Here is a 13,957-nt window from a genome sequence, read left to right on the forward strand (position 1 = left end):
GACGGCCTCCTCTTCCGCTCTGCTGCGGGAAGATCGCTGGGGCGCGTGGAAGCACCCTGGGTGTGTGAATGTGAATGCAGAGGACCTGCCCGCTCCCCAGATCGCTGTTTCCGCCTTGCCCTGCCCGCCAGACTCCAGCTGTGGGGTGTGCCATGGGGCTGTTTTCCATGTGAGCAGCTCAGACGGTTTGGCAGGGCAGCTAGGTACTCAGTGACCGCCCAGCTGGGCCTCGATGTCCCTGGGGGGGGTCACCATGGCCGGAGTAAAGGGAAGGTGTGAAGAAGGTGGCTGTAGAGGAGGTGACAAGGTGGGGCTCCCGGTGACCCAGCCCGCTCCCACTCTGCTCCTGATCTTTCCCTTGACCAAACTGCCCAGCCTCTGCTGGCCCTTTTGCTCCCGCCCCATGCCTCACCTCTCTGCCCAGACCTCAGTAGGGACCCACACTTTGCCCTGTTTCTGCCGCAGGCCACCTTAGGCCCTGCTTTCTGGAAAAGCCGCATCTGCCAGGTGTGACCTGTGGCGTCCTGCACCCTGTGCTGAGCTGACCCCGGGCGCCTGGCCCCTCAGTTGGACTCCTTGTTCACCCGACTGTGTACTCCGCTCGACAGTGACAGCTGGAGGCTTCACTGCAGGGGTCACGGAAGCTGTGGGGCTGACGGGCTGGAGGGCATCTCGGGAGAGGTGTCCTGTGTGTTATACGTTCTGCATGTTCAAAATCTTAAACAGAGGCTGGGAGGGGCGTGCAGAAGCCACAGGTGATTAAGGGTCTGCTGGGAGAGAAGCACATTTAGTGCAAAGACTCACTATTGTTTGAATTTTTAGAAACGTGTTCACTACTGCCTGTGGGCGTTTTAAACATGCTTAGTATGCATTTAAATACTGACTCCACCAAACTACAAATTTACTGTTTCATATATGCTGGTCTTCCCGTTGCCACCAGAAAAGCGCCTGCATCAACAGATTGGCATGAGCTGATCCCAAAATACAGCAGGTGGTCCTTTAGACACGGAAAACACTGCGTGGTATGGGGGCCAGTGCAGTGCACCTAGGTGCAGCCAGTGCTGGCCACTGTGCCTGTGAGAGGTGGCACAGGCGTTGAAGATGTATTTGTGTTCCAGCCCCGCACCGGGTTAAAAGCATGGACGCTCCAGCTAGCGGGACGCTCAGATTTGGAGGTGTTCAGGGGCACAGCGAAGATGATCAGGGTCACATGGAGATACTCGGGGTCACATGGAGATGGTTGGGTCACACGGAGATGCCCGGGTCACACGGAGATGCCAAGGTCACATGGAGATGCTCAGGTCACAATGAGGTGTTCTGGGTGACAGTGGGCACCATTTTTTTGTGTGTGTGTGATACGCGGGCCTCTCACTGTTGTGGCCTTTCCCGTTACGGAGCACAGGCTCCGGATGCGCAGGCTCAGTGGCCATGGCTCACGGACCCAGCCGCTCCACGGCATGTGGAATCCTCCCGGACCAGGGCACGAACCCATGTCCCCTGCATCGGCAGGTGGACTCCCAACCACTGTGCCACCAGGGAAGCCCTCTTTTTTGTTTTTAATCAACTTTCCTTCACTGCTTCTCTCTAGAGCTTTCCATGTTGCCTTTGTGGGAATAACCACTCTGTCTTCACGTTCAAAACTTCTGGGTGTAATGGTTTCCTCGGGCTGTTGTAACAAAGTGCCCAGACTGGGTGGCTTAAACAACAGACATTACTTCTCACAGTTCTGGAGGCTGGTTTCTCCCGAAACCTTTCTTCTTGGCGTGTCAACGGCCGTCTTCTCCCTGTGTCCTCACATCGTCTTCCCTCCGTGCGTGTCTGTGTCCTGATCTCCTCTTCTTATAAGGACACCAGCCATGTTGGATTAGGGCCCAGCCTAATGGCCTCATTTGAACTTGATTACCTTTTGGAAGACCCTGTCTCCAAATACAGGCCCACTCTGGGGGGTCAGGGGTGAGGACTTCCACGTGAATTTCGGGGGACACACCTTGCATCCTCTCCTACTGTTCCGTTACGTGACAAGCTTATAGCACAGGTGACCCCTGCACAGGGTGAGGGATGAGGCCTGGCTCATGGCTGTGTGAAACGGGCTTGGCACTGTGGGTCTGGCTAGCGTGGTCATTTCACGGGCTGGAGGTCGGAGGACGCGTAGGAGCCTCTGCTGAGCTGGGCCCTGTGTGTAGCCCTCTGCACTGTTCTCTCCCCTGCAGCTCGGTGCCAACGCCCTGCTCTTCCTTGGCGTGAACATGTACGGGGTCTTCGTGAGGATCCTGGCTGAGCGCTCCCAGAGGAAGGCCTTCCTGCAGGCCCGGAACTGCATCGAGGACCGGCTGAGGCTGGAGGACGAGAATGAGAAGCAGGTCAGTACCCGGGGTCTCGCCCCGAGGGACATGGGGGGCCCCGGGCGGGGGGGCATGGAGCCACACAGCCTTCTCACCAAGGGCTCTGGGAGTGAGGCCTGGGAGTCGGGTAGGGGCCTCAGGCCCCCGCTGGCCCCTCTGTCTCTGTGGACCAGCCCCCTCGGCTGGTCGGAGGAGAGGGGACAGCTGCGGAGGAGCACCATGGGAGCAGAGGCAGAAGAACCGCCACCCGTGGTCATCCCTGGGCCTCGGTTTACCTGCTGGTGACAGGAGCTACGGGGCTGTGGACGAGACGCCCAGGAGGCTTTGCAGGCCTCAGTGGAGGCAGAGGAGAGCTGGTCTTGGTGCCACTGGAAGGGGCTGAGTTGCTAGGAAGCGATGGTCACCGTGTGAGCCTCACGCCCGCAGCTTGGCCCGAGGCTGCAGAGCATCCTGCCCAGCTCCCACCAGGCCTGCTGGGGCAGCAGCACTGTCCCCTGTGATCTAAAGGCTTGGAGGGAGCCGGGTGGGTTCCCACTGCCCCAGCTACCATCACCTGCATGTCCCGGGCTCACCCCTCTCAGCGGCGTTTCCTCTGCTGCTGTCCTGGGGCCACGAGGATGCTCCAAGAGCCCTGGGCGAGGCCTTTAGCTGGGAGCACCCGGACTCCTGTGCTTTACCAAAGTGCTCATGGCGGAGGCTTGTTTTCCCGGGGTAGGGTGGATGGAATGGGTTTATAAACAAGATGCTATTATTATTGTAAATACAAGGCATTAAGTACAGACTGTACCTTTAAAAATGCACACACACATTTCCATTTATAGGTATTATAACGATGCCTAGTATTTACAGTAAAAGTTGGATATCACTTAGAAATAGATGGCGTATGTATGTTTAGATCATGTGCGTGGATCAGTGGGTGGCTTTGTCTGTGGGTGGTGTATGTGTGTGGGAGGTATGTGTCTGTGAGGCTGTGTGCACTTTTGTGATGTGCATGTGGGCATGTGTGTGTTGCATGCACATGCATGTGTGCATTTGTATGTGTCTGTACACGTGTGTGTGGATATGTGGGGCATGTGTGCAAATGTATATGTGTGTATATGTGTATGTGTGTGCATGTCTGTGTGTGGGTATATACATGTGTGTGGATTTGCATTCACGTGGACTGTGTGTGTGCATGCCTATATGTCTCTGTATACACCGTGTGCACGTGTGTGCACTTGTGTGTGTGTATGTGTGTATGTGCGCGTGTGGATGTGTGTGTATAAGTGTGCTGGCACACACATGCCCAAGTATGAAGAACACGTCTCCTGGGGCTGTGCACTGAATGTATTCCCACGCTAGCATCATCAGCGCTGATGGGGAGTCTTTGGTGGTAAGAGGCCCTTGAGCTTGGTGTCCTTACCTTCATCACCTCCACGGGATCCCAGAGGTGACTCTTCAGAGTCCTCTCCCCTTAAATACATCGCCTGAAGTACTGGAAAAATCGACGTGGGGGCCATTCTTGTGTGTTTCTGAATCTTCCTTTGCTTTCTCTCTATTTTTCTCTCCTCTCCATCTCCTTTCAAATATCTTCCTTTCCCACTTTCTTCAAAAAATCACTTTCTTAAGAAAAAGTATTTATTTTTACTGAAGTATAGTTGATTTACAATGTTGTGCTAGTTTCAGGTGTACAGCAAAGTGATTCATGTATACATACATATATATCTACTTTTTTCAGATTCGTTTTCCACATAGGTTATTATAAAATATTGAGTAGAGTTCCATGTGCTATACATTAGGTCCTTGTTGATTATCTATTTTATATATAGTAGTGTGTATATGTCAATCCCAAACTCCCAGTTTATCCCTGCCTCCTTTCCCCTTTGGTAGCCATAAGTTTGTTTTCTATGTCTGTGGGTCTATTGCTGTTTGTAAATAAGTTCATTTGTATTTTTTAAGATTCTACATATAAGGGATATCATGTGATATTTGTCTTTCTCTGTCTGACTGATTTAGTATGCTAATCTCTAGGTCCAGCCATGTTGCTGCAAATGACATTATTTCATTCTTTTTTATGGTTGAGTAATAGGCCATTGTATATATGTTCCACATCTTTTTTTTAAAATTTAATTTAATTTATTTATTTTTTTATACAGAAGGTTCTTGTTAGTTATCGATTTTATACATATTACTGTATACATGTCAACCCCATCTCCCAATTCATCCCACCTCCACCACCCGCTCCCCCACCCCGCTTTCCCCTCTTGGTGACCATACGTTTGTTCTCTACTTCTGTGTCTCTATTTCTGCCTTGCAAACAGGTTCATCTGTACAATTTTTCTAGATTCCACATATATGCGTTAATATATGATATTTGTCTTTCTCTTTCTGACTTACTTCACTCTGTATGACAGTCCTTGGGTCCATCCACGTCTCTACAAATGACCCAATTTGGTTCCCTTTTATGGCTGAGTAATATTCCATTGTATATATGTACCACATCTTCTTTATCCATTCATCTGTCGATGGGCATTTAGGTTGCTTCCATGACCCGGCTACTGTAAATAGTACTGCAGTGAACATTAGGGTGCATTTTGAATTATGGTTTTCTCTGGGTATATGCCCAGTAGTGGGATTGCTGGGTCATATGGTAGGTCTATTTTTAGTTTTTTAAGGAACCTCCATACTGTTCTCCATAGTGGCTGTATCAGTTTACATTCCCACCAACAGTGCAAGAGGGTTCCCTTTTCTCCACACCCTCTTCAGCATTTGTTGTTTGTAGATTTTCTGATATGATGCCCATTCTAACTGGTGTGAGGTGATATCTCATAGTAGTTTTGATTTGCATTTCTCTAATAATTAGTGATGTTGAGCAGCTTTTCATGTGCCTCTTGGCCATCTGTATGTCTTCTTTGGAGAAATGTCTATTTAGGGCTTCTGCCCATTTTTGGATTGGGTTGTTTGTTTTTTTAATATTGAGCAGCATGAGCTGTTTATATATTTTGGAGATTAATCCTTTGTCCTTTGATTCGTTTGCAAATATTTTCTCCCATTCTGAGGGTTGTCTTTTCATTTGTTTATAGTTTCCTTTGCTGTGCAAAAGCTTTTAAGTTTCATTAGGTCCCATTTGTTTATTTTTGTTTTTATTTCCATTACTCTAGGAGGTGGGTCAAAAAAGATCTTGCTGTGATTTATGTCAAAGAGTGTTCTTCCTATGTTTTCCTCTAACAGTTTATAGTGTCTGGTGTTACATTTAGGTCTTTAATCCATTTGGAGTTTATTTTTGTGTATGGTGTTAAGGAGTGTTCTAATTTCATTCTTTTACATGTACCTGTCCAGTTTTCCAAGCACCACTTATTGAAGAGACTGTCTTTTCTCCATTGTATATCCTTGCCTCCTTTGTCATAGATTAGTTGACCATAGGTGCATGGGTTTATCTCTGGGCTTTCTATCCTCTTCCATTGATCTATATGTCTGTTTTTGCACCAGTACCATATTGTCTTGATGACTGTAGCTTTGTAGTATAGTCTGAAGTCAGGGAGTCTGATTCCTCCAGCTCCATGTTTTTCCCTCAAGATTGCTTTGGCTATTTGGAGTCGTTTTTGTCTCTGTACAAATTTTAAGATTTTTTGTTCTAGCTCTATAAAAATTGCCATTGGTAATTTGATAAGGATTTCATTGAATCTGTAGATTGCTTTGGGTAGTATAGTCATTTTCACCATATTGATTCTTCCAATCGAAGAACATGGTATATCTCTCCATCTGTTCATGTCATCTTTGATTTCTTTCATCAGTGTCTTATAGTTTTCTGAGTACAGGTCTTTTACCTCCTTAGGTAGGTTTATTCCTAGGTATTTTGTTCTTTTTATTGCAGTGGTGAACGGGATTGCTTCTTTAATATCTCTTTCTGATCTTTGTTGTTAGCGTATAAGAATGCAAGAGATTTTTGTGCATTAATTTTGTATCCTGCTACTTTACCAAATTCATTGATTAGCTCTGGTAGTTTTCTGGTGGCATCTTTAGGATTCTCTATGTATAGTATCATGTCATCTGCAAACAGTGACAGTCATACTTCTTTTCCAATTTGTATTTCTTTTATTTCTTTTTCTTCTCTGATTGCCGTGGCTAGCTAGGACATCCAAAACTATGTTGAATAATAGTGGCAAGAGTGGACATCCTTGTCTTGTTCCTGATCTTAGAGGAAATGCTTTCAGTTTTTCACCAATTGAGAATGATGTTTGCTGTGGGTTTGTCATATATGGCCTTTATTTGTTGAGGTCGGTTCCCTTTATGCCCACTTTCTGGAGAGTTTTTATCATAAATGGGTGTTGAATTTTGTCAAAACCTTTTTCTGCATCTATTGAGATGATCAAATGGTTCTTATTCTTCAGTTTGTTAATATGGCATATCACTTTGGTTGATTTGCGTATATTGAAGAATCCTTGTATCCCTGGGATAAATCCCAATTCATCATGGTGTATGATCCTTTTAATGTGTTGTTGGATTCTGTTTGCTAGTATTTTGTTGAGGATTTTTCCATATGTATTCATCGGTGATATTGGTGTGTAATTTTCTTTTTTTGTAGTGTCTTTGTCTGATTTTGGTATCAGAGTGATGGTGGCCTCGTAGAACGAGTTTCGGAATGTTCCTTCCTCTGCAATTTTTTTCAAGAGTTTGAGAAGGGTGGGTGTTAGCTTTTCTCTAAATGTTTGATAGAATTCACTTGTGAAGCCATCTGGTCCTGGACTTCTGTTTGTTGGAAGATTTTTAACCACAGTTTCAATGTCATTACTTGTGATTGGTCTGTTCATATTTTCTATTACTTCCTGGTTCAGTCTTGGAAGGTTATACCTTTCTAAGAATTTGTCCATTTCTTCCAGGTTGTCCATTTTATTGGCATAGAGCTGCTTGTAGTCTCTTATGATGCTTTGTATTTCTGCAGTGTTCGTTGTAACTTCTTTTTCATTTCTAATTTTATTGATTTGAGTCCTCTCCCTCTCTTTCTTGACGAGTTTGGCTAAAGGTTTATCAATTTTGTTTATCTTCTCAAAGAACCAGCTTTTAGTTTTATTGATCTTTGCTATTGTTTTCTTTGTTTCTATTTCATTTACTTCTGCTCTGATCTTTATGATTTCTTTCCTTCTACTAACTTTGGGTTTTGTTTGTTCTTCTTTCTCTGGTTCCTTTAGGTGTAAGGTTAGATTGTTTATTTGAGATTTTTCTTGTTTCTTGAGGTAGGATTGTATTGATATAAACTTCCCTCCTAGAACTGCTTTTGCTGCATCCCATAGGTTTTGGATCGTCGTGTCTTCGTTGTCATTTGTCTCTAGGTATTTTTTGACTTTCTCTTTGATTTCTTCAGTGATCTCTTGGTTATTTAGTAACGTATTGTTTAGTCTCCATGTGTTTGTGTTTTTAACCTTTTTTTCCCCTGTAATTGATTTCTAATATCCTAGTGTAGTGGTCAGAAAAGATGCTTGATATGATTTCATTTTTCTTAAATTTACCGAGGCTTGATTTGTGACCCAAAATGTGATCTATCCTGGAGAATGTTGCATGTGCACTTGAGAGGAAAGTGTAATCTGCTATTTTCAGATCAATGTCCTATAAATATCAATTAAATCTGTTTGGTCTATTGTGTCATTTAAAGCTTCTGTTTCCTCATTAATTTTCTGTCTGGATGATCTGTCCATTGGTGTAAGTGAGGTGTTAAAGTCCCCCACTATTATTGTGTTACTGCCGATTTCCTCTTTTGTAGCTGTTAGCATTTGCCTTATGTACTGAGGTGATCCTGTGTTGGATGCATATATATTTATAATTGTTATATCTTCTTCTTGGATTGATCCCTTGATCATTATGTAGTGTCCTTCCTTGTCTCTTGTAACATTCTTTACTTTAAAGTCTATTTTATCTGATATGAGTATTGCTACTCCAGCTTTCTTTTGATTTGCATTTGCATGGAATATCTTTTTCCATCCCTTCACTTTCAGTCTGTATGTGTCCCTAGGTCTGAAGTGGGTCTCTTGTAGACAGCATATGGATGGGTCTTGTTTTTGTATCCAGTCAGCGAGCCTGTGTCTTTTGTTTGGAGCATTTAATCCATTCACATTTAAGGTAATTATTGATATTTATATTTCTAATACCATTTTCTTAATTGTTCTGGGTTTGTTTTCGTAGGTCCTTTTCTTCTCTTGTGTTTCCCACTTAGAGAAGTTCCTTAAGCATTTGTTGTAGAACTGGTTTGGTGGTGCTGAATTCTTTTAGCTTTTGCTTGTCTGTAAAGCTTTTGATTTCTCTGTCAAATGTGAATGAGATTCTTGCCAGGTAGAGTAACCTTGGTTGTAGTTTCTTCCCTTTCATCACTTTAAATATATCATGCCACTCCCTTCTGGTTTGTAGAGTTTCTGCTGAGAGATCAGCTGTTAATCTTATGGGAGTTCCTTTGTATATTATTTGTCATTTTTCCCTTCTGCTTTTAATAATTTTTCTTTGTGTTTAATTTTTGTCAGTTTGATTACTATGTGTCTCAGCATGTTTCTCCTTGGGTTTATCCTCCCTGGGACTCTCTGTGCTTCCTGGACTTGGGTGGCTATTTCCTTTCCCATGTTAGGGAAGTTTTCGACTATAATCTCTTCAAATATTTTCTTGGGTCCTTTCTCTCTCTATTCTCCTTCTGGGTCGCCTATAATGAGAACATTGGTGTGTTTAATGTTGTCCCAGAGGTCCCTTAGGCTGTCTTCATTTCTTTTTATTCTTTTTTCTTTATTCTGTTCCACAGCAGTGAATTCCATCATTCTGTCTTACAGGTCACTTATCCATTCTTCTGCCTCAGTTATTCCGCTATTGATTCCTTCTAGTGTATTTTTCATTTCAGTTATTGTATTGTTCATCTCTGTTTGTTAGTTCTTTAATTCTTCTAGGTGTTTGTTCTTTAATTCTTCTAGGGCTTTGTTAAGCGTTTCTTGCATCTTCTCAATCTTTGCCTCCATTCTTTGTCTTAGGTCCTGGGTCATCTTCACTATCATTATTCTGAATTCTTTTTCTGGAAGGTTGCCTATCTCCACTTCATTTAGTTGTTTTTCTGGGGTTTTATCTTGTCTCTTCATCTGTTACATAGCCCTCTGCCTTTTCATTTTGTCTACATTTCTGTGAGTGTGGTTCTTGTTACACAGGCTGTAGAATTGTATTTCTTCTTGCTTCTGCTGTCTGCCCTCTGGTGGATGAAGCTATCTAAATGGCTTGTACAAGCTTCCTGTTGGGAGGGACTGGTGGTGGGTAGAGCTGGCTGTTGCTCTGGTGGGCAGAGCTCAGTAAAACTTTAATCTGCTTGTCTGCTGATGGGTGGGGCTGAGTTCCCTCCTTGTTGGTGTTTGGCCTGAGGTGACCCAGCACTGGAGCCTACAGGCTCTTTGCTGGGGCTAATGGCAGACTCTGGGAAGGTTCATGCCAAGGAGTACTTCCCAGAACTTCTGCTGCCAGTGTCCCTGTCCCCGTGGTGAGCCACAGCCGCCCCCCGCCTCTGCAGGAGACCCTCCAACACTAGCATGTAGGTCTGGTTCAGTCTCCTATGGGGTCACTGCTCCTTCCCCTGGGTCCCAATGCGCACACTACTTTGTGCATGCCCTCCAAGAGTGGAGTCTCTGTTTCCCCCAGTGCTGTCGAAGTCATGCAATCAAATCCCGCTAGCCTTCAAAGTCTGATTCTCTGGGAATTCCTCCTCCCCTTGCTGGACCCGCAGGTTGGGAAGCATGACGTGGGGCTCAGAACCTTCACTCCAGTGGGTGGACTTCTGTGGTATAAGTGTTCTCCAGTCTGTGAGTCACCCACCCAGCAGTTGTGGGATTTGATTTTATTGTGATTGCGTCCCTCCTGCCGTCTCACTGCAGCTTCTCCTTTGTCTTTGGATGTGGGTTATCATTTCTGGTGAGTTCCAGTATCTTCCTGTTGATGATTGTTCAGCGGTTAGTTGTGATTCCAGTGCTCTCGCAAGAGGGAGTGAGTGGACGTCCTACTCCGCCATCTTGAAACTGTACCACACCTTCTTTATCCATTCACCTATCAAGGGGCACTTAGGTTGCGTCCATGTCTTGGCTATTGTAAATAGTGCTGCTGTGAACATTGGGGTGCATGTATCTTTTCAAATTACGGTTTTCTCTGGATCCACTTTCTCTGGTTTTGTCTTGCATTTCTTTTCTTACTCTTGCAGCCTTTCCTATAGACTACCTAGCATCTACCCTTAAAACATTTTCGAATGCTTGGTGTGCCCTCTGTCCCTCCAGTGCGTCCCATCTGTTGATGGTGAGGATGCTGGCCATGGTGTGGCCACTCTTGCCGACTGCATGTGCGGGTTTCGCATGTGCACATCCCTCTCCCTGCACGCACACTGCCGTCCAGGGAACACAGTGGCCAAGCAAGCACTCGTGCTTGCTGCAAACCTAGCCTTTGCTGCTGTACATGTGTCACTTCTCTGCAGCTCCGAGAGCAAGGAGCTCCTCAGTCCCACACCTGAGGAAGCCCAGACCCACGGAAGCTCAGCGACGGGTCTGAGTTCTAACCGCCGACCTGATGTTCTTAAGCAGGAAATCTGCAAAATAGTAAATGTCACCCAGTCCCATCAACCCAGCTGAGTGCTCCGTATTTTCAAGTTTCTGTCCTTATGCACATTCTCTCCCCTCATCGTTGTTGTTTTGGTGTATACATAATTTTTTTTTCTGCATTTTGACTTAACATTTCCCACAGGTGTATCCACTGGTGCCCTAAGGGTAACCTAAGACAGCTGCTGCTTCCTCGCCTTCATGCAGGTCTCCGAATCTGACTTTTAGACACCATGCTTTTAAAAATGTTTCTTTATCATAAGCATCTTTATTCATATAGACTTGAAGTATCCTTGGTTACATTCTCAGGAGTGCAAATATTACAGTGTCGTTTCTCTCCGTGTCCTGGGTATTTTCCAAAACATGTTGTGCTTCATTTTATCTTATAAGTAATACTTAGTTACACCCAGCTCTGGGTAGCAGTGGTTGAGTGGGGTCCTGGGGCCGACAGGGTCGGCGTCAGAGGGAGCCTGCCAGAAATGCAGATTCTCAGGCCTGCCCGGTCCCATGGCTGGGAAAGCTGGGGTGGGCCCAGCGTTCAGGGTTCTGGTGTGTATCCCCAGTGTTGCACGTGACCCACTTTCTCCCTCCCTCCGTCCCTCCTTCCCTCCTTTCTTCCTGTTAGAACTTGGTACCCCCCGTTTATTCAGATGCCGGTTCCTTGTGCGGTGGCCACTTTTCCATGCATGCTTACCGGTTGTATTTCTCTGTGAAGTGCGTGTTCTGATCCCCTGCCCATTCATGCTCTGACTTTCCTGTGGGTTTGAACGAACCGCTCACTAGGGAAAGGCTGGTGTTCCCCAAGTCTCTTCCTCTAGCTCTGCTTTTCTTTGTGTAAAACCTCAATCTTTCGCATATTCCGACGTATCAATCATTTTCCTCTGTGGTTTCATCTGTTGCTGGGAAAGCTGAGCATATGAAATACAGAAGTGCGGATGGGTCACCCCCGTGAGTTCCCTTGGCTGGTCCTGAGACGGGGCGAGGCAGTATCCTGACTTGCTATATTTTTTTGATCGGAACCCGCGGGTCGTATCACAGGACAACTCTCTCCCTGGGAGGCCTTGTCCCTGGCACTCAGGTTACTCCCTGCCTCTGGCTGGGACAACTGTTTTCAGCTCAGGGAGCCCTGTCTCTTTGTGGGGGCAGAAGGCAAGCACTCGGGGTCAAATGGGGCTCAGCCACCTCTTCAGGGCTCTCAAGCACCAGTAGGCACTCGGTACATCAAAGCCTGCCAGGGGGCGGCCTGGCCAGGCCAGGGGAGCCTGCAGGTGTCCAGGCAGCTCTGCCCAACTCACACCTCTGTGTCAGTGTGAAAACCGCACCCCCTGAGTTTCAGGTGAGGGTCGCCCTGACCATATGGGCTTGTCTGTGTTTTCATGCTTCAACTCAAGTAACAGAGCAATCCAGTTCCATAGCCTCTTCCAGGGTTTTCTCCAGGCCCTGACCCAGCAAGGCCGCACCCTAGGTGATGTGAGGGGATATTGGTGAATGCACCATGGTTCTGGAAGGGGGTTCTGGGTGATGTATCCTTGTTTTGGGAGAGGATGCTGGGGACATGGCCCAGTTCTGGGAGGGGGTGGGGGGGCGTCCAGCTCCAGAAGGACCACAGTGTGGCGGCAGGTGTGCCCCACTGGCTTCTGGGGGGAGGCAGGGAGATGCCGGGTTTGGACTGCAGGGGCTGGGAATGGGGTCCTCGAGCGAGGCCGAGTCAGGGAGGCGCATGAGCGGTGAGACGGGGTGGGGAATGTGCCTGGTGGTCGAGGGGTGGCGTGTAGTTTGTTGTGGCCTCAGCTGGAAGGAAATGGGAGAAGGTGAGAGGGAGGCAGGGCTTTGCCCTCTGTGGAAGGTGGTGCACCGGACCGCGCGGCGGGGCCCCTGATGTGTCTGAGCAGGACAGAGAGCTGGTCAGACGCAGGTTGGGGGAGGTCAGTGCGGAGGTAGGACTTGCCCTAGAAGTCGGGCAGGTTGTTCTTTCCTCTCTCCCCGGATGAGCGTCTGCCCAGGTATGCCGAGGAGGCTTCGGCAGGCAGGAGAATATTGTGCTTCATGGCCCGAAGCAGGCGTTTCTCCGGAGCCCCCGGAGATGTCCTCTCTCTGGGATGCACCTGCAGGACAGGCCTGCGTTTGTGTGGCCACCGCTGGCCGGCCAGGGTTTGCGGAAGGGGAGAGGGAGGGACCTGCTGTGAAATGCAGACATGCAACCTTAGAACCCTCGCCTGTCCCAGCTGCTGGACCCTTTTGTTCCGGGACGGGAATCAGCAGATGGAAACTGTTGAGAAGCATGACTCCCACTGCAGAATCCCGGGCAGTAACTTAGACGGGATTCGCAGGCCCTTCCCCACTCTGTACAAATCTGATGCCAACGTTGTTCTCGCCCAGGTTGATCGGTTGCTTCTTTTTTTTTATTGAAGTATAGCTGGTTTACAATACTGTGTTAGTTTCAGGTGTACAGCAAAGTGATTCAGTTACGTAGATTTTAGGGTGCCCTTCACCTCAAACCTTGGGAAGAGTCTCTGACTGTCTTAGGTAAGGATGCCACTGTGAGCTCTTACCTCTCACCCGCCTGCAGCCAGGAAGGACCCGTGGGCATTCCGTGCCTGTAATCACTGATTGTTGCAGCAACACTGAGAAGACAGTGAGAATTGCGCCAGAAATCTGGAGCATCTCCTCCCCATCTATATGGTTTAGAACTAATAGCCCTGCCGTTGCTATTTTAAAAGAAAGTCCAACTGCTTTGGCTCCAAAATCTGAGTGTTTCTTTATCTCCTGCCTTGCTCCCTGCAGACGCGGATGGGCATGGTCTCCCCAGACCAGTGTCCAAGAGCAAGGCCTCCTCCAGCGTTTTCACAAGTGGGAATATTAGAAGCGTTCTGTCCTCCCCAGGGCAGCCCGCAGAACCAGAAGGGCTGGAGAGGACGGGCAGGGGGTCTGTCTGCTTCATTGGACGCACTCTACTTCTAGAACGTTCTCTGCTATATTTTGAAAAAGCCACCTGAGTTGTCAGTGACCCCTCCTCCCACCAAATCAAAACAGACAGCGGCC

At 47.1% G+C, this 13,957-nt stretch overlaps 1 protein-coding gene across 2 annotated transcripts in view; it reads left to right on the forward strand.

Moving 5' to 3' along the window:
• ADCY1 (adenylate cyclase 1) overlaps nucleotides 1-13,957 on the forward strand; it is a gene marked incomplete at both ends in the record, with an annotated part of 118,954 nt that overhangs the window by 17,103 nt on the left and 87,894 nt on the right. For both annotated transcript variants that reach the window (XM_079711780.1, XM_079711779.1), the window contains one exon: nucleotides 2,211-2,360. In XM_079711780.1, coding sequence (XP_079567906.1) covers nucleotides 2,211-2,360 — 150 coding nt within the window. The remainder of the gene's footprint in view (nucleotides 1-2,210; nucleotides 2,361-13,957) is intronic.

Source organism: Hyperoodon ampullatus (assembly GCF_949752795.1).
Source record: "Hyperoodon ampullatus genome assembly, chromosome: 9".
NCBI lineage: Eukaryota > Metazoa > Chordata > Mammalia > Artiodactyla > Ziphiidae > Hyperoodon > Hyperoodon ampullatus.